This window comes from Ornithorhynchus anatinus, chromosome 3, assembly GCF_004115215.2.
Source record: "Ornithorhynchus anatinus isolate Pmale09 chromosome 3, mOrnAna1.pri.v4, whole genome shotgun sequence".
Taxonomy (NCBI): domain Eukaryota; kingdom Metazoa; phylum Chordata; class Mammalia; order Monotremata; family Ornithorhynchidae; genus Ornithorhynchus; species Ornithorhynchus anatinus.
In genome coordinates this window covers 128,280,626-128,299,017 of record NC_041730.1, presented here as the reverse complement: position 1 = coordinate 128,299,017, position 18,392 = coordinate 128,280,626, and the positions used below count along the sequence as shown (strand labels likewise).

Below are 18,392 nucleotides of genomic sequence, written 5' to 3'. Positions count from 1 at the left end.
GCTCTGGAATGTCCTCCCTCCTCTAATCTGACAGACAACTACTCTCCCCAGCTTCAGAGCCTTATTGAAGGCACTTCTCCTCCAAGACGCCTTCCCAGAATAAGCCCCACTTTTCCTCATCTCCCACTCCCTTCTGCATCAACCTAACTTGCTCCCTTTGCTCTTCCCCCTACCCCCAGCCCCAAAGGACCTATGTACATATCTGTAATTTTATTTATTTGTATTGATGTCTGTCTTCCTGACTCTAGACTGTGAGCTTGTTGTGGGAATGTCACCGTTTATTGTTGTATTGTATCTCCCCAAGCGCTTAGTACAGTGCTCTGCACACAGTAAGTGCTCAATAAATATGATTGAAGTGAACTGAATGAATGAATGTGTGAATCCCATATGGGACAGGGATTATGTCTTACCTGATTAACTTGTGTCTACTTCAGGGCTTGGAACAATTCTTCGTGGCATAGTAAATCCTTAACAAGTACCATAATCATTATTATTAAACCCATTTGGTATGGCCCCTCTCCCTGTTTGTTCCAGTTTCTACCCTACTCACCTTCCCATTCCACCAGATTTTCATCTCCTACGCAGAACTCTAGCCAGAGGGTGTTCCCCTTTAAACTCGAATAGGCTTAAGTCGGCACGAGAACATTTGGGCTCGCTTTCTCCAGTCAGGTCTCATTCTGTAATGAATTGACTTTTTAAATGGTTTTGAAAAGTCTCCTCCCCAAATACATTTCAGCAGCTCAGTGGAGACAGTGACCCCATATAATAGGCTGGTTTGAAACTCGCCTGTTCTGCTATTTCCTCCAAGAAAGATAAACAAATCGCTACTACAATGGAATAGTTGTGATGTTTTCTTTTAAATCTTCCTTTTGAAATGTAAGACTTGGAAGTTAGACGGTCCAGACCTCTCTAAGGGCAGATTCTCTTTGAGCCTGTCCTGGAGTCTCATTAGGAGCTCTCATTTCCCCTCCGCGCTCTCCCATCTGTCTCCACTCTATCCTTGGCTGTGGACCTCTTAAAGCACTTCGTACTCACTCTAGCCCTACAGTATTTACGTATATTCATTCAGTCATACTTATGGAGCATATACTGTTTGCAGAGCACCATACTAAGCACTTGGGAGAGTACAATACAGCAATAAACAGACACATTCTCTGCCTACGAGGCACTTACAGTCTAGAAGGGGGAAGACAGACATCACTACAGATAAATTACAGATATGTACATAAGTGCTGTGGGACTAGGAATGGGGAGGACCATATCCTTATACTCTACTATTTCCCCATCTGTACATTATTTTAATGTTTGTCCCACTGCTAGACTGCAATTTCTTTGTGAGCAGGGATTGTGTTCACCAACTCAGGTGTATGATACTTTCCTTAGCATCAGCCTCCTTGCTGACCTCCCTGCCTTCTGTCTCTCTTTATTTCAATCCATACTTCACTCTGCTGCCCAGATCATTTTTATACAAAACTGTTCAATCCATGTTTCCCCACTCCTCAAGAACCTCCAGTGGTTGCCCATCCATCTCTGCGTCAAACAGAAATTCCTTACCATCAGCTTTAAAGCACTCTCACCTCGCTCCCTCCTAATAATAATGTTGGTATTTGTTAAGCGCTTACTACGTGCAGAGCACTGTTCTAAGCGCTGGGGTAGACACAGGGGAATCAGGTTGTCCCACGTGGGGCTCACAGTCTTCATCCCCATTTTCCAGATGAGGTAACTGAGGCACCGAGAAGTGAAGTGACTTGCCCAAAGTCACACAGCTGACAAGTGGCCGAGCCGGGATTCGAACCCATGACCTCTGACTCCAAAGCCCGGGCTCCTTCCACTTAGCCACGCTGCTTCTCTACCTCACTTCTTCTTCTGCTTCTTCTCCTACCTGCTTCTTCTCCTACCTCGCCTCACTACTCTCCTCCTATAATCCAGTCCGTGTACTTCTCTCCTCTAATGCCAACCTACTCAGTGAACCTCAATCTCATCTATTTCACTGCCAACCTCTCACCCATGTCCTGCCTCTGGCCTGGAACACCCTACCTCTTTATATCCAAAAGAAGATCACTCTTCCCACCTTCAAAACCTTATTCATTCATTCAGTAGTATTCATTCATTCATTCAATAGTATTTATTGAGTGCTTACTATGTGCAGAGCACTGTACCGAGTGCTTGGAGTGTACAATTCGGCAACAGATAGAGACAATCCCTGCCCAATGACGGGCTCACAGTATAAAAAACACATCCCCTCCAAGAGGTCTTCCCCAACTAAGCCCTCATTTCCTCTTCTCCCATTCTCTTCTGCTTCACCCCTCCCTCAGCCTTACAGCACTCAAATAGATATCCATAACATTTATTTATATCGTCCGTCTCCCCCTCTAGACTGGAAGCTTGTTGTGGGCAGGACATGTTTCTGCCAACTCTCTTATATTATACCCTCCCACATAAGTAGTATAGTACTCTGTACACAGTAAGCATTAATGAATACGATTGCTTGATTGATTATTCCTCATTATACAGATGGGGAAACCGGCACAGAGAAGTAAAATGGCCAGGCCAAGGTCACACTGCAGGCAGATAATAATAATAATGTTGGTACTTGTTAAGCGCTTACTATGTGCAGAGCACTGTTCTAAGCGCTGGGGTAAACACAGGGGAATCAGGTCGTCCCACGTGGGGCTCACAGTCTTAATCCCCATTTTACAGATGAGGGAACTGAGGCACAGAGAAGTGAAGTGACTTGCCCACAGTCACACAGCTGACAAGTGGCAGAGCTGGGATTCGAACTCATGAGCCCTGACTCCAAAGCCCTTGCTCTTTCCACTGCGCCACGCAGATGATTGAGCTAGGATTGGAACTCAGATCCTCTAACGCCAAAGCCCGAGCTCTTTCCACTAGACCATCCTGCAGACTAGAGGATTATCGCTGCAGTTAAGAATCAAACTTTTGGAGAATCAGAAGGCTCTGTGAGTCTTCACCACTTCCCATATCTTCAACAAGTCTCAGTGACATACTGTTTCCTTTGAGAAGAAAACTTTAATCTGGGTAAAGTGTAACGATACCTCTTTTCCCCTTTGCTGACATCATTTTACATTAGGTTAAACGGTCTTTTTATGCATGCTTATAGTTTACATTCAGAGCCTGTCTGCTGCCCCTCTGGCTATATGAGAACAGGCATCTGTTGCTCCTAAAAAAAGAAAAAAAATCCTCTCAGTGGCTCGTGGTCTTTCACTCCTTCAAAGGGGGGGCACTTAATAAGCAGTGGGAGAGAGAGAGACAGACACAGAAAACGAGAGAGAGAGAGGCAGAGAGAGACAGAGAGACAGTGGCATGTGGGGATCTCTGCTGGGGCCAGACAGAAGAAGAGCAGATAAAAAAGAATAACCACGGCAACAATCTGCTAGTTTTCCAATTGATTAGCGGGGGTCTGTCTGTGCTGGGGATGTTTACAGGACTTGGCAGAAATGCAGCTGGACCGCGCATCTTAGAGGGTTAGTGGGAGTTGGGAAGCGAGCGGAGAAAGCTGCCCAGGCAGGACTGTCTCCTTGCAAAGAGCAAGGGGGAGAGAGGGGAATGAGCAGGGAGTGAGGCTTCGTGCCCACCGTGGGAGGGCAGGTCTACCAGGAGCTGCTCTGGTCCTGGCTATGGTTCTCCAGTGCCCTGCACACTCTCTGGGAAGCCAGACAAGAGGTGGCTTTGCTGAGCAGCAGCAGGAGGAAGAGGAGGAGGAGGAGGAAGAGAGAATGACATTGTGACCCAGAGACTTGGACAGGCAGCAATGGGGCTCTCTTGCTGCAAAGACTGGAAAGGATCCCTGCGGGAGCCGAAAGGTAACTTTATTTCCCCCTCCCCACGTGGTTCGTGCAGCTGGACATCCCAGTGCCCGGTTGAGAGCAGAGAGGGCTTCGTGCCTTTATTGTGCAGAACGCTGAGCCTCAGCTCTTTAACTGCATTGTTCCTTCAAGCTTGCCGAGGGGGAGGTGGGAAGGGGAGATCCCCTCTGCAAACTCTGTATATATGCCTCTCGTCTCCTGATGGGACTCTCCCGGCTCTGAAAGCCCTGAAAAAGTCCTGGGTTTGCCTCTTTCTTAACATCGGGGAGTTGGTGTGAGCTAATCCGGAAAGGCAGTCCATTATTGCGAATTGCCAGTTTACCCTCAAGGATCTGCATTTACTACGAGGGAACTGTCTTTGGGAGGAAGAGCTGGGAATTGGCAGCGGAGATGGGAGCTCTTTGTTACTTTACCTATCTGCGAGCCCTGAAATTCAAACTAAGTCACCACAGTCTTCATGTAAAACAGGAATGCGTTTTAAGGAAAAGGTATCAACTCTGCCCCCCGACCCCCAAGATTGTCAGCTTGGAACCGATTTCAGGGTAATGTGCCTTAACCTTTCAAACTGCTGGGAGAGAAAACAAAAGTGGGGTTGGAGGTCATTTCATTGTGGGCAAGGAATGTGTCCGCTAATTCTGTTGTATTGTACTTTTCCAAGCGCTTAGTACAGTGCTCTGCACATAGTGAGCACTCAATAAATGCCACTGATCGATTGCTTTATCTTTGCCTCCCAAGCTTGTCACAAAATTGGAAAGAAGGGACTGTGACTCAGAGGTTTCCGAAGCAGGTTTTGAGTCAGTCGAGGCAATTGCATATGGAATGCAGCATGGTTGGATTCTGACCAAAAAAAAAAAAAGTAAAATCTGCTTATGAGATGACTATGATTTCCGGGAGTGGCTATTTGGCTTTCAAAGGTCCAGCCTAATTCACAAATATATTTTCTACAAAATCAATCAATTTATTGAGAGGTTACTGTGGGCAGAGCACTGTATCAAGCACATGAGGGAGTACAATAGAACAGGATCGGTAGACCTGTTCCCTGCCCATCAGGAGTTTATAAATTGAATTTCACTCACACTCCCCTCGTATCTCTTGGGGAATTATTAGTTTTCTTCATTGTGAATTAGGAAGTTGAGCTGAAACATTAATCAAATTATATCTCTTCTATTTGCCCCATCATTTCATTTTAATCACAGATGAGGAAAAAGCAAAATTCTAGCTATTTCCATAATTTGGAAGAAAAAAGTCCAACTGTTGGAGAGATCTCTGTCTCCTTTAAGAGTCTTATAGAAGCAGGTGCTGTAAAAAGTTGTTTCTACTACTGACAGAAGTTGCAAAAGAATTATTTAGCTCCAAGAATAAAACACAATGAACATTCTCTAGGAGCGCTTTTTTAATGGTATTTGTTAAGCACTTACTATGTGCCTGGCACAGTACTAAGCACTGGGTTAGTTACCAGAACATCAGGTTGTACACAGTCCGTATCCCACATGGGCCTCTCAGCCAATCCTCATTTTACAGATGAGGGAACTGAGGCACAGAGAAGTCAAGTGACTTGCCTAAGATCACACAGCACACAAGTGAAGCCAGGATTACTGACACTCTCTTCATCTTCAAAGCCTTACTGAAGGTACACCTCCTCCAAGAGGTCTTCCCTCATTTCCTTTTTTTCTTCTCCTTTCTGCATCACCCTTATTTGATCCCTTTATTCACCCCCACCCCAACCAGCCCCACAACCCTTATGTACATATCTGTCATTTACTTATATCAATGTCTGGATCCCCCTCTAGACTGTAATAACAATGTTGGTATTTGTTAAGCGCTTACTATGTGCAGAGCACTGTTCTAAGCGCTGGGGTAGATACAGGGTAATCAGGTTGTCCCACGTGAGGCTCACAGTTAATCCCCATTTTCCAGGTGAGGTAACTGAGGCACAGAGAATTTAAGTGACTTGCCCACAGTCACACAGCTGACAAGTGGCAGAGCCGGGAGTCAAACCCATGACCTCTGACTCCAAAGCCCAGGCTCTTTCCACTGAGCCACGCTGTAAGCTCACTTTGGGCAGGGAACGTGTCTGCTATATTATCATTTGGTACTTTCCAAAGTGCATAGTACAGTGCTCTGCACACAGAAGTTGCTCAACAAATACGATTGATTGATTGACTTCCAGGTCCATGCTCTACCCACTGCTCTATGCTGCTTCTCTACTGCAGGTGCTATATGAACCCAGAAGTGGAAAGAGTTGGAAAAATGAGGAGACCTTTTAATGGGACCCCAAAATCAAAGGGTCTTTGTCATGGAAAGTGGGACATCATTTCTTACCCCCAGAAGAATTTCACTAACACTCTAACACTAACACTAAGAATTTCACTTACCCCTTCAGTGTTCGACTGGGGCAAATATACGTGTGTGAGATTGAAAATTATGCCAAGTCCAGGGGAGATGGGGTATGCAGGGAGCCCGCATGTTTGTTAATTTGAGGCTTCGACAAAGAAAGAAAAAGTCACTCATTGCCAGACTTGGGCCTTCCTGCACCAGTAACGTGGTATTCTCTTTTCTAAGACCTTTGCTTTTACCAATCATCTCTCTACTTAAATGAAATGAACAGGTCTTTCTTCTAATTGGATGTTAGAACTGAGTTTATCTGGAGCACTTGGCTCAGATGGCATGAATAAACCCATAATTACCCTGACAGACTTGTTGGCAAAAAGTTAACAGAAATTTCAATAGCAGTGTAACCATAACAGGAGCTTAACCTTGCTGCCATTGAAATACAAACCTGACACTTTATCCTTTAAACTTCCCTCTTTCATTAACAGCAGCGAACACTGTTGGGGACCCTGAGCTATTGTTTTCTTGAAAATAGCAAGCATAGAAACTCTTTGGGGGGGGGTTTACACTGGCTTAATCACTCTTAACATCCCATGCAAAATATCACATGAGTAGGTGCCCCATTTGGAGAAAAATTGATAGCTGGAATGTAGGGTAACACAAATAATCTATTGATTCTGAAGAAGTAAAAAGCTCAGTAAATGGAGGATAATTCACATTAAGTATCAGGGCACCTACTCCTGGCTGCTAACAGGCTTGCTTTGAACTCTTTAGACCTTTATGTTTGATTTCATTGTTTGCTCTAGTAAATTTCTCTATGTTTCTGTTGTTCAGAGAACAATGATGGAGTCAGTCTCTGGCAAATTTTACACCTGTAAATTTGCCTTGTGGCTAGCCAAGATTCCTGGAGGTTGAGACCTGCTTCCTACTATAGAGGGAGTGGATTCAAAGACTCTTCAGAATTTAACTTCTTACTTTTTTGTCCTTGAATGTCACCAGAATTTAATTGTGTTTAATTAGAGAGGTAGAGATTCGTGAGTTGAAGCATTTCAAGTTTGGGGGAATTCTAGTCTAGTCAAGTGATAAGTGAAGGAAAGAATCTCTCCAGGAATTCTGCTCAGGGCTCTGACCTAACTCTTTTCCTTCCTTTCTATGGAGGATTCAAACACTTACACAGACTGCTGAACCATAAGTCGGGGAGAGCAAGTGAGCCCTCTATCTTGATCATTTATTTTATTGAATTTCTGCTTCTTCTCTGGCTCATTAGAGTACCCCACTGGCTTCCTCCTTCTCTGACAGGATTTGAATTCAGTCCCTCAATGGTAAGCACCCAATGCACTGAATATAATAATAATAATAATGTTGGTACTTGTTAAACGCTTACTATGTGCAGAGCACTGTTCTAAGCTCCGGGGTAGACCCAGGGGAATCAGGTTGTCCCACGTGGGGCTCACAGTCTTAATCCCCATTTTACAGATGAGGTAACTGAGCCACAGAGAAGTGAAGTGACTTGCCCACAGTCACACAGCTGACAAGTGGCAGAGCCGGCATTCGAACCCATGACCTCTGACTCCAAAGCCCGTGCTCTTTCCACTGAGCCACGCTGGAGCGCCATGGTGGAAAAATAGCTTACAAACAACTTTCAGCTGGTAAGGGAGTAGCGCCAGGCATTACCATATTGCTTTGGGGCGTGGGTGAATGTCAGTCAATCATATTTATTGAGTGCTTTCTCTGTGCAGAGCACTGTACTGAGTGCTTGGAAGAGTAGGGTATCACAATATATCAGACACATTCCCTGTCCATTCATTCATTCAATAGTATTTATTGAGCGCTTATTACGTGCAGAGCACTGTACTAAGCGCTTGGGATGTACAAATAGGTAACAGAACTGTCCACAGTGAGCTTACAGTCTAGAGAGGGAGACAGATATTAATATAAATAAATAAAATTACAGATGTATACATAAGTGCTGTGGGGCTGAGGGGGGGATGAATAAAGAGAGCCAATCAGGGTGACACAGAAGGGAATGGGAAGAGAAGAAAGGAGGGATTAGTCAGGGAAGGCCTCTTGGAGGAGATGTGCCTTCAATACGACTCTGAAGTGGAGAGAGAAATCATCTGTCAGATATGAAGAGGCAGGGCATCCAGGTCAGAGGCAGGACGTGGGTGAGATGTCGGCAGTGAGGTAGACGAGATCGAGGTACAGGTTGGTTTTAGAGAAGCAAAGTGTGCAGGCTGGGTTGTAGTAGGAGAGTAGGGTAGTGAGGTAGGAGGAGGCGAGGTGATCGAGTGCTTGTGTGTTTTGTGTGAGTGTCCATCAAAATGGTAGTAATCAGTCATTTAGTTGGTGCTAAGGAAGAACCAGGGTGACTAGAATATTTTTTTCTTTGTCCTTTTTTTATGGTATTTGTTACAGCGCTTATAATATGCCAGGTACTGTAATATGCACTGGGACAGATCCAACCTAATCAGGTTGGACACAGTCCATGACCCACATGGGGCTCACAGTCTTAATCCTTACTAAGATTTTAAGATCTCTGTTGTATTGTGCTCTTCCAAATGCTCCACACACTGAAAGAACTCAATAAATATGATTGATTGATGGTATGAACTTCCCCCAATTCCCTGCTGTGACAAAGCTACCTCATTCCTCTCCACCATGTGCCAGGGGTTTAAATGCATCTTGGAAGCTTCCCCTTTGTCCTCCTGTTTCAGCTCACTACGGGTATGGAACCAACTACAGAAGGACCCCCATTTCTGGCTTCGTTAATGGCTTTTAAAGGAGCCATTTTATCTGGTTATCTCTTCCCTATCTTTGAAATGGAATTGGGCCTGTATCCTACCTACATAAAGTAGTTACAGGAAAATGTTCTTAGATAGAAATCAGATTACATGGCACATACAGACCTTCATATATATATACAATGCTTATTTTTAAAAAACCTGCTTAGAAGCTAAATATTTATTTTTGAAGCTGGTAAAGAGCAGCTCCTTGAAGGATGGGGACAAAGTGCCAAGAAACTATAAAATAAAAGTACAACTGCTTCACACCTACAGTCTGTCTGTTGAAACATTATAGCAAAGGGCCACTTTCCTCAAGATGAACACAGTGGCTCTTTGGGAAAGTGGCCATTTCTAGCACTGACCCAGAAGTCTTGACCTTTGTTTAAGGCTTTACAACCTGAGGTTCCTTTTTTTCCCCCCCCTTTTTTCCCATGCTTCTTTACTTCCTGTTCCCAGCAGGGACTGGAAAAAATGCCAAGATGCAGCCAGAAGAACCTGTGAGACAGGTGATCCAGTTAAGAGCAAGGAGAAAAGGAAATTTTCACAGAAAGCAGGTCCCCATTAGTTGCTCAAAACTTATTCCTGGGTCCCATGAACTGCCGCTCGGCTAGGGTTGGACCTAGTTGGCTTTGTACCGACGACAATCTCCCCTTGCACTTTTCCACTATTTTTCCTGTGTTGCAGACTCAAAGCTTATTTGGGCAGAGGTCCTATTTCCTCAATTGTACTGGACTCTACCAAACGCTTAGTACAGTGTTCTGCACGTAATAAGTGCTGAAGATGCCACTGATTGATTGACTTTTAATCCCTATAGTCCCTCTCCCTTTAATGATAATCATGATGGTATCCATTGTGGGCAGGGATTGTCTCTATTTGTTGCTGAATTGTACTTCCCAAGTGCTTAGTACAGTGCTCCGCACACAGTAAGTGCTCAATAAATACAATTGAATGAATGAATGAACACTTACTATGTGGCAAGCACTCTACTAAATCCTGGGAGAGATCAATCATATTCCTTGACACTTACTACACTTACGTGCAGAGCACTGTACTAAGCTCTTGGGAGAGAACAATATAACAGACACATTCCCTGCCCACAACGAGCTTACAGTCTAGAGGGAGATACAAGTTAATCCTTGTCCCACCTGGGGCTCCCAGTCTAGGGGATGAGAGAATAGATATTGAATCACCATTTGGCAGTTGAGAATATGAAATGACTTGGCCAAGGTCACACATCAGGCAGGTGACAGAGCTGAAATTAGAACTCAGGTCCTGTGACTCCCCGGCCCAGCTCTTACCAGCAGGGGGTACTATTTCTCTGGACTCTTCGTTCAGTGACCTTTAAGAGGGATCGGCCTTTTTTTGAGTGGGAGAGGGGTCCCCTTCTGGCCTGTATTCCTGGGCTGGGGGGAGAGAGAGAGACGGCCTCACCTTAATCTTGGAAAAGTTGGGCAGGCATTGACTCTATCTGTTGCCGAATTGTACATTCCAAGTGCTTAGTACAGTGCCCTGCACCCGGTAAGCGATCAATAAATGCGATTGGATGAATGAATGAGTGAAAAGCGGGCCTCCAACCTAATGACCTTTGAAGAGCAGGGGAAGAACGTGGCTTGCGGTCCTGGTGGTCCAGAAGTGGGCCGGGAAGCCCCATGAGAACCCACTAGCTCAGCAGTGGTGGCATTTCAGGTTGCTCTGACTGTGGCCTCTGAAATAAATGCAACCCTCCCCAAACCGTTGACCTGAGTAATTCACCGCCTAACAATCACCCTTACCACTGAAGTAGGTTATCTTATTCCTCTCCTCACCACTTACATATATATTTATTTGGATTTCATCCAGATATATGTGACCTACTTCCTTTATATTATAACTTCTTGCACTCTCTCTCTCTCTCTCTCTCTCTCTCTCTCTCTCAATAAAGAGTTTTTGTCTGCTTTCCCCACTCTTTAGATTGTGAACTACCTGACAGCAGGGAATGTCTTATTTATGTTTTACGTCCCAAGCGTTCAGTACAGTCTTCATGGGCAATGGATGCTCTTTAAATACTGAAGTGAACTGAATTAAACTGAATTAAACACTGAACTGATTGAACCAGGTGGTTTAATAATAGTAATAATTATGGTATTAAAGTGCTTACTATGTATCAGGCACCGTTTGAAGAGCTGATGTAGATACAAGATAATTGAGTTGGACTCAGTCCCTGTCTCACATGTGGCTCACAGTCTTAATCCCCATTTTATGGATGAGGAAACTGAGGCACAGAGAAGTGAAGTGACTTGCCCAAAGTCACACAGCAGACAAGTGGCAGAGCTGGAATTGGATACCTCAGGGTATCATCTGGTATCTCAGGGTATCACCTAGGGCGGAACCAGAGCTGCCCCATTGGGCCAATCTGGCCTCCAAGATACTTTAAGGGACGCTCCAGTAAATCAGTTTTCCTTAAGCCTAGGGAATGTGTCCTCTATTTCTGTTATATTGTACTCTCCTAGGTGCTTAGTATAGTGTTCTGCATATGGTAAGTATTCAGTAAATACCACAGATTGACTGACTGAGGCTGCCTTCATGCTTTTAACCACCAAGACATTATTTGGGCTAACCCTAGCCGGAGTCACCAGAGTTATTTGTGTTATATGGTCTACCATAATAAAAATTAGTGACAGAGAATGGGCTCCTGTGAAGCTGCGACTCAGGCAAACATCAGCACACCTTTCCGAGTCAACAAAAGGCAGGCCACTCTGCTTGTGCCTGGAGCCGGGCAGAATGTTCTTGAACCAAACCTCTGGCTAGCAACTGATCTGAGGATCTCTAGGAGCAAAGTCCAAAAGGAACAGCCACTGAGAGACAGATGCTGGCTCTTGATTCTCTCTGTTTCTGAATCCCCAGGTCTTGAACAGGAACCGCAGTGAGAATTGGGCTTTTGCAGGGATTTTAACGGAATTTGCTATTCTGGAATACTGGGGAAACAAAAAGAATATAGGTACATAACTGCTTTAAAATAACACTCTTTGCTTACTCCAGAAAGGTTTCAGAGATTGAGGTGATTTTAACTGAATTTGCTTCTCTTGGCAGTTGGAGAAACCAAGGGAAAAAAGGCAGATGAACACTTCAAATAGTGTTCTTTGCTTAGCCCTAAAAAGTTCCAGAGAGGGTGAATTCCAGGTCTAAAGGGGGAGGAATGAGATTCAGTGATAAAGAATGTGTCTGTTTTTTGTTGCATTGTACTCTCCCAAGATCTTAGTACATTGCTCTGCACACAATAAGTGCTCAATAAATATGACTCGATAAATGAATGAACAAAGTAAGTGTTTAAGGGGTTTTATTAATGGTATGTGTTAAGCGCTTATTGTGTCAAGCACTGTTGAGGAGCTGGGGTAGATACAAGTTCATCAGATTGGACACTGTCCCTGCCCCCCTGGGTCTCGCAGCCAAGTAGGAGGGAGAACAGGTATTGAATCCCTATTTTACAGATAAGCAACTGAGGTACTGTCACACATCCATCAATCAATTGTGTTTACTGAGCACTTACTATGTGCAGAGTACTGTACTAAGCACCTGGGAGAGTACAATATAAAAGAGTTGGTAAAAACACGCCTTGCTCACGATTACTGTTATGTCGGTCCTTGAAATCAACAATGGGGGATGGAATACGTTGAGATTGTTTACCTGCCTTTCCTTTCCTGCTCTCCTTTACTCCCTTTCTGAAGCTGGCTGACTAAAAGTGAGTGAGCGAGCATCCACTGTTAGGAAAATATATCTCCCTGTACCTATAGCTTATGCAGGGTAATAATAATTATTTATGGTATTTGTTAAGCGCTTTCTATGTGCCAGGCACTGTACGAAGCGCTGGGGTAGATAAAAGCAAATCGGGCTGGACACAGTCCCCATCCCATGTGGGGTTCACAGTCTCAATCCCCATTTTATAGATGAGGTAACTGAGGCACAGAGAAGTAAAGTGACTTGCCCAAGGTCACACAGCATACAAGTGGCAGAGGCAGGATTAGAACCCATGACCTTCTGACTCGCAGACCCTTGCTCTATCCACTACGCCACTCTGCTTCTCAATGGATGGATTTGCACTCCAGCTTCTCAATGAGTATGGATTTACACTCCGGCCTAGAGACCTTCAATCAATTAATCAATGGTAGCCCTTCAATCAATTAATCAATGGTATCTATTGAGGCCCCCTCTCATGGTGGCACCTGAAGATTTTCCAGTACCCTACCAGTCTCGACTATGGACGGGAGAGTCAAGCAGAGGCCTGTCCACTCCGTTCCTAGCTTGGCCAGTGGCTAGCGAGTGGCAGGCCATCTACTAAAAGTCAAAACTCACCTGTGCTGGGCAGCAGTGGCACGGTAGAGAGTCGAGGGTAGAAACTCAAGTTTACCGCGTGGAAGGAGGCAACGGTAAACCACTTCTGTATTTTTACCAAGAAAACTCTATGGATACATTACCAGACGACTACAGATGGAGGTAGGGGGTTCTGGGAGAGAAGCAGCATGGCTTAGTGGAAAGAGCATGGGCTTGGGAATCACAGGTCATGGGTTCTAATCCTGGCTCCGCCACCTGTCTATGTGACCTTGGGCAAGTCACTTCACTTCTCTGTGCCTCAGTTACCTCATCTGTAAAAATGGGGATTAAAAAAAAAATGTGAGCCCCACATGGGACAATTTGACTACCCCAGCGCTAGAACATAGTAAGCACTTAACAAATACCATAATTATTATTATTATTATTATTATTATGTGTCTATGGTGTCTCTATGGATCGGAGACAATCCGACGGCATAAGACAAGACAATCTATTGAGCCCCAACTCTGTGTGCAGAACACACTGTACTAACTGCTTGCCAGAGTAAATACAACAGAGTTGTTAGACACATTCCCTGCCCACAACAAGCTTACGGTCCTGATCAGGGCTTCCCAACCCAGACTTTAATGAGTAGATGCTTTCTTTTTTCCTGGAAACCTGACTTCCCTCTTAGAGTTTCACCCAAGCATCCCTGAAAAAGCAAAGACTAATAATAATGAGAATTGTGTCCTTTAAGAGCTATTCATTCATTCATTCATTCAATAGTATTTATTGAGCGCTTACTATGTGCAGAGCACTGTACTAAGCGCTTGGAATGTACAAGTCGGCAACAGATAGAGACAGTCCCTGCCCTTTGACGGGCTTACAGTCTAATCGGGGGAGACGGACAGACAAGAACAATGGCAGTAAAAAAAGCTACGTGTCAGGCACTGTACTAAGTGCTGGGCTGGTTACAAGCAAATTGTGTTGGACTCAATCCCTGTCCCACAAGGGGCTCACGATCTTAATCCCCATTTTACATATGCTGTCATTGAAGGCCAGAGAAGTGAAGCGACCTGCCCAAGGTCACACAGCAAGCAAGTGGTGGAGTCGAGAGTAGAACCCTGGTCCTTCTGCCTCTCAGACCCGTGCTCTATCCACTAGGAGAAGCAGCGTGGCTCAGTGGAAAGAGCCCGGGCTTGGGAGTCAGAGGTCATGGGTTCCACTCTCGACTCGCCACTTGTCAGCTGTGTGACTGTGGGCAAGTCACTTCACTTCTCTGGGCCTCAGTTACCTCATCTGGAAAATGGGGATGAAGACTGTGAGCCTCAGGTGGGACAACCTGATCACCCTGTATCTCCCCTAGCGCTTAGAACGGTGCTCGGCACGTAGTAAGCGCTTAACAAATACCAACATTTATTTTTTTATTTTTAGGCCACACTGCTTCTCTAAGAAGGGATACGGAGACTCCACTGAGGATAGCAAAAACAGCTTTCCTCTGAGTCACCTGCTGTGAGCTGGTGTCTAAGATCCAATTTAGAGGTCTGGGCAGCTCTTAGTTTAGAGAGCACTCTGGGACTGTATGTTTATTTAAATCCCACTAGAAGCAATTCATCCTTGGTCTTCCTAAACAACAGATTGCCTTGCCCCTCAGGGAGGCCCTTTAATAAGTGACTCATCTGCTTGTGTATTTTAGCTGAGGGTTAAGCAGGAGTTGTTTGGGGTTGCATCTCAGATAGGCTGTTCTTTAGTTTCGGGTCAATCCCACTGGATCCCCATCGATTTGTGTTTTCTCAGGAAGAGGCCGGTGACCCGGCAAGATAAGTCCTGAACTGCCCGAGAAACTTTAGTATCCAATCTGAGGAAACTGAGTGTATTTAACCTCGGGTGAGAGGACATTAACCAGGGAGAAAAAAGTAGCCCGGGAACGAATACCCAAGGCCACCTTCTCACTCAGAGAGAGTAGAGAAGCAGCGTGGCTCAGTGGAAAGAGCCCGGGCTTGGGAGTCAGAGGTCATGGGTTCGAATCCAGGCTCTGCCACTTGTCAGCTGTGTGACTGTAGGCCAGTCACTTCACTTCTCTGGGCCTCAGTTCCCTCATCTGTAAAATGGGGATGAAGACTGTGAGCCTCACGTGGGACAACCTGATTACCCTGTATCTATCCCAACGCGTAGAACAGTGCTCGGCACATAGTAAGCGCTTAACAAATACCAACATTATCATTATTATTATTAAAGGAAGAAAGAGCAACACATAAGGGAGTGAGACAAGAGGAAAGGAAGGTTTAATCAGGGAAGGTCTCTTGGAGAAGATATGCCTTCAATAAAGCTTTGAAGAGGAGAGAATAACTGTCCGTTAGGAGGGTGGAACAAGACCTGAAGAAGGACGTAGGCGAGAAGTCGGTGGAGAGATAGTCGAGATTGAGGTGGAGTGAGAAGGTTAGCATTAGAGGAGTGAAGTGTGCCAGCAGGGTTGTAGTAGGACAGTAACGAGGTGAGGTAGGAGGGGGCGTGGTGATCGACTGCTTTACAGACAGTGGTGAGGAGTTTCTGTTTGGTGAAGAGGTGAGTGGACGACAACTGGAGGTTCTTGAGGAGAGGGGAGACATGGCCTGACTGTTACTATAGAAAAATCATCCGGGAAGCAGAGTGAAGTATGGACTGGAGTGAGGAGAGATAGGAAGCTGGGAGGTCAGCATGGAGTCTGATACCATGAGATAGGAGCAGTGAGGCTCAATGGAAAAAGCATGGGCTTGGGAGTCAGAGGACGTGGCTTCTAATCCTGGCTCTGCCACTAGTCTGTTGGGTGACCTTGGGCAAGTCCCTTAAATTCTCTGTGCCTCAGTTACCTCATCTGTAAAATGTGGATTAAGACTGAGAGCCTCATGTGGGATAACCTGATTACCTTGTATCTATCCCAGCGCTTAGAACAGTGCTCGGCATATGGTAGAGAAGCAGCGTGGCTCAGTGGAAAGAGCCCGGGCTTCGGAGTCAGAGGACATGGGTTCGACTCCCGGCTCTGCCACTTGTCAGCTGTGTGTCTGTGGGCCAGTCACTTCACTTCTCTGGGCCTCAGTTACCTCATCTGTAAAATGGGGATTAACCGTGAGCCTCACGTGGGACGACCCGATGACCCTGTATCTACCCCAGCGCTTAGAACAGTGCTCTGCACATAGTAAGCGCTTAACAAATACCAACATTATGATTATTATAGTAAGAGCTTAGCAGATACTATAATAATTATTATTATAGTATAAGTGATTGGATTAACAGGGGAGCAGTTTGGATGGTCCCCTGTCAGGATCGTACCTGGAGAGTTTCCAGTACTTTACCAGTCTCGACTACAGGAGGGAGAGTCGAGCAGAGGCATACCCACTGCACTCCTAGCTTGGCCAGTGGCTAGCGAGTGGAAGTCAATCAGCTACCAGTCAAAACTCACCTGTGCTAGGCAGTAGTGGCAGGGGAGAGAGTCGAGGGTGGTAACTCAAGCTTACTGCACGGACGGAAGCAATGGTAAACCATTTCTGGATTTTTACCAATACAACTCTATGGATACAGTACCAAAACAATTGCAGATGGAGGTGGGGGGCTCTGGGGGAGACGCATCCATGGAGTCGCTACCGGTCGGAAACGACTCGACAGCATAAGACAAGTTTGGATGGAAGGGAAAGGATGGATTTTAGTGTGAGCACTTAGTACAGTGCTCTGCACAATGTAAGTGCTCAATAAATACCACTGTTGGATTGATATCTCTGTAACAGGGACTGAGACAACAGCAGAGGTCATCAAGGCATAGCACTGGGATTGATGGTATTTGTTAAGTTCTTACTATATGTCACACATCGTTCTAAGTGCTATGGAAGGTACGGGTTAATTAGGATGGACACAGTCCCTGTCCCGCATTGGGTTCACATTTTAAGTAGAAGGTGAACAGATAACCCCATTTCACAGTTGAGGAAACTGAGGCCCAGAGAAGTTAAGAAGTGACTAAGAAGGGCAGGACGTTATTAGGCAGGGATCTTCTCTATCTGTTGCCGAATTGTACATTCCAAGCGCTTAGTACAGTGCTCTGCACATAGTAACTGCTCAATAAATACTATTGAATGAAGTGACTTGCTCAAGGTCACACAGCAAGCAATTGGCAGAGCCGGGATTAGAATCCAGGTCCTCCTGGCTCTCAGGCTCGTGCTCTCTCCACTAGGCCACATGGCTTCCACTAGGCCTCGCCGCAGTCTTGTTCGCCTACTTATTGTACTTCTGACCTCAGAGGGGCTGTGATTACCAGTGCTGAGAGAGAAGAAAAGGCATGTATCTCTATCCCTAGTATCAATTCCTTCACACAGGTTCTTGGTCCTGAAGTCTCAAGACTGAGGCTTGTCATCCTTCTCGACCAGAGACTTCATCTTCCTCCTCCTTCCTTCCACCAATGAAGGTGAATGTGAGTTAGCCAATTTTGGGGGGGACACGGAAATAGCTTCCTAGCTCCAACCACTCTAAGTTTGATGGTTTTAGCCTGCTACCTCTGACCTTGACATTTTTTACTTACGAACGTAAGAGTGAAATCTGTATTTTGAATGTGGAAGCAGATAAAGTATTATCCTAGTGGGCTGACCTATTAAATGAACTCTTACAACGTTGTGTGTCACTATTAGTATATCAGTAATAATTACCAAAATGCTTCTCCACTTGCCCCGCCCCTCCCCATCCCACTCTCTGCTCCTCCCCCGTCCCCCTTCCCCTCCCCTCACTGTGCTCATTTGTATATAATATTTATTACACTATTTATGTTGTTAATAATGTGTACATCCCCTTGATTCTATTTATCGTGATAATGTTGTCTCGTTTTTGCTTTGTTCTGTTTTGCTATGCTGCCCGTCTCCCCCGATTAGATTGTGAGCCCATCATTGGGCAGGGATTGCCTCTATATGTTGGCGAATTGTACATTCCAAGCACTTAGTACAGTGCTCTGCACATAGTAAGCTCTCAATAAATACTATTGAATGAGTGAATGAATTGGTAAAATTACATTATCTCTTCAGTCCTGACAGTAAATTGGAACCCCTGTGGGCCATATAAAGTTTCTGAACCTGTATTTATCTCTTCCCAGTGCTTAATATTCTGTTGTTGTTCTGCACGTAATGTACACTTTACAGTGAAAGGAAGG

At 45.2% G+C, this 18,392-nt stretch overlaps 1 protein-coding gene across 3 annotated transcripts in view; it reads left to right on the top strand.

Moving 5' to 3' along the window:
- The window catches only part of ARHGAP22 (Rho GTPase activating protein 22), a 359,144-nt gene that overhangs the window by 139,913 nt on the left and 200,839 nt on the right, over window positions 1-18,392 (top strand). Inside the window, exon 1 of one of the 3 annotated variants that reach the window (XM_029061131.2) lies at window positions 3,311-3,824. The exons of the other annotated variants lie outside the window; for them this stretch is intronic. Within the exon in view, the coding sequence (XP_028916964.1) occupies window positions 3,773-3,824 (52 nt within the window). The 5' untranslated portion in view covers window positions 3,311-3,772. Of the gene's footprint in view, window positions 1-3,310; window positions 3,825-18,392 lie in introns of those variants that run through there. 3 annotated transcript variants of the gene reach the window in all.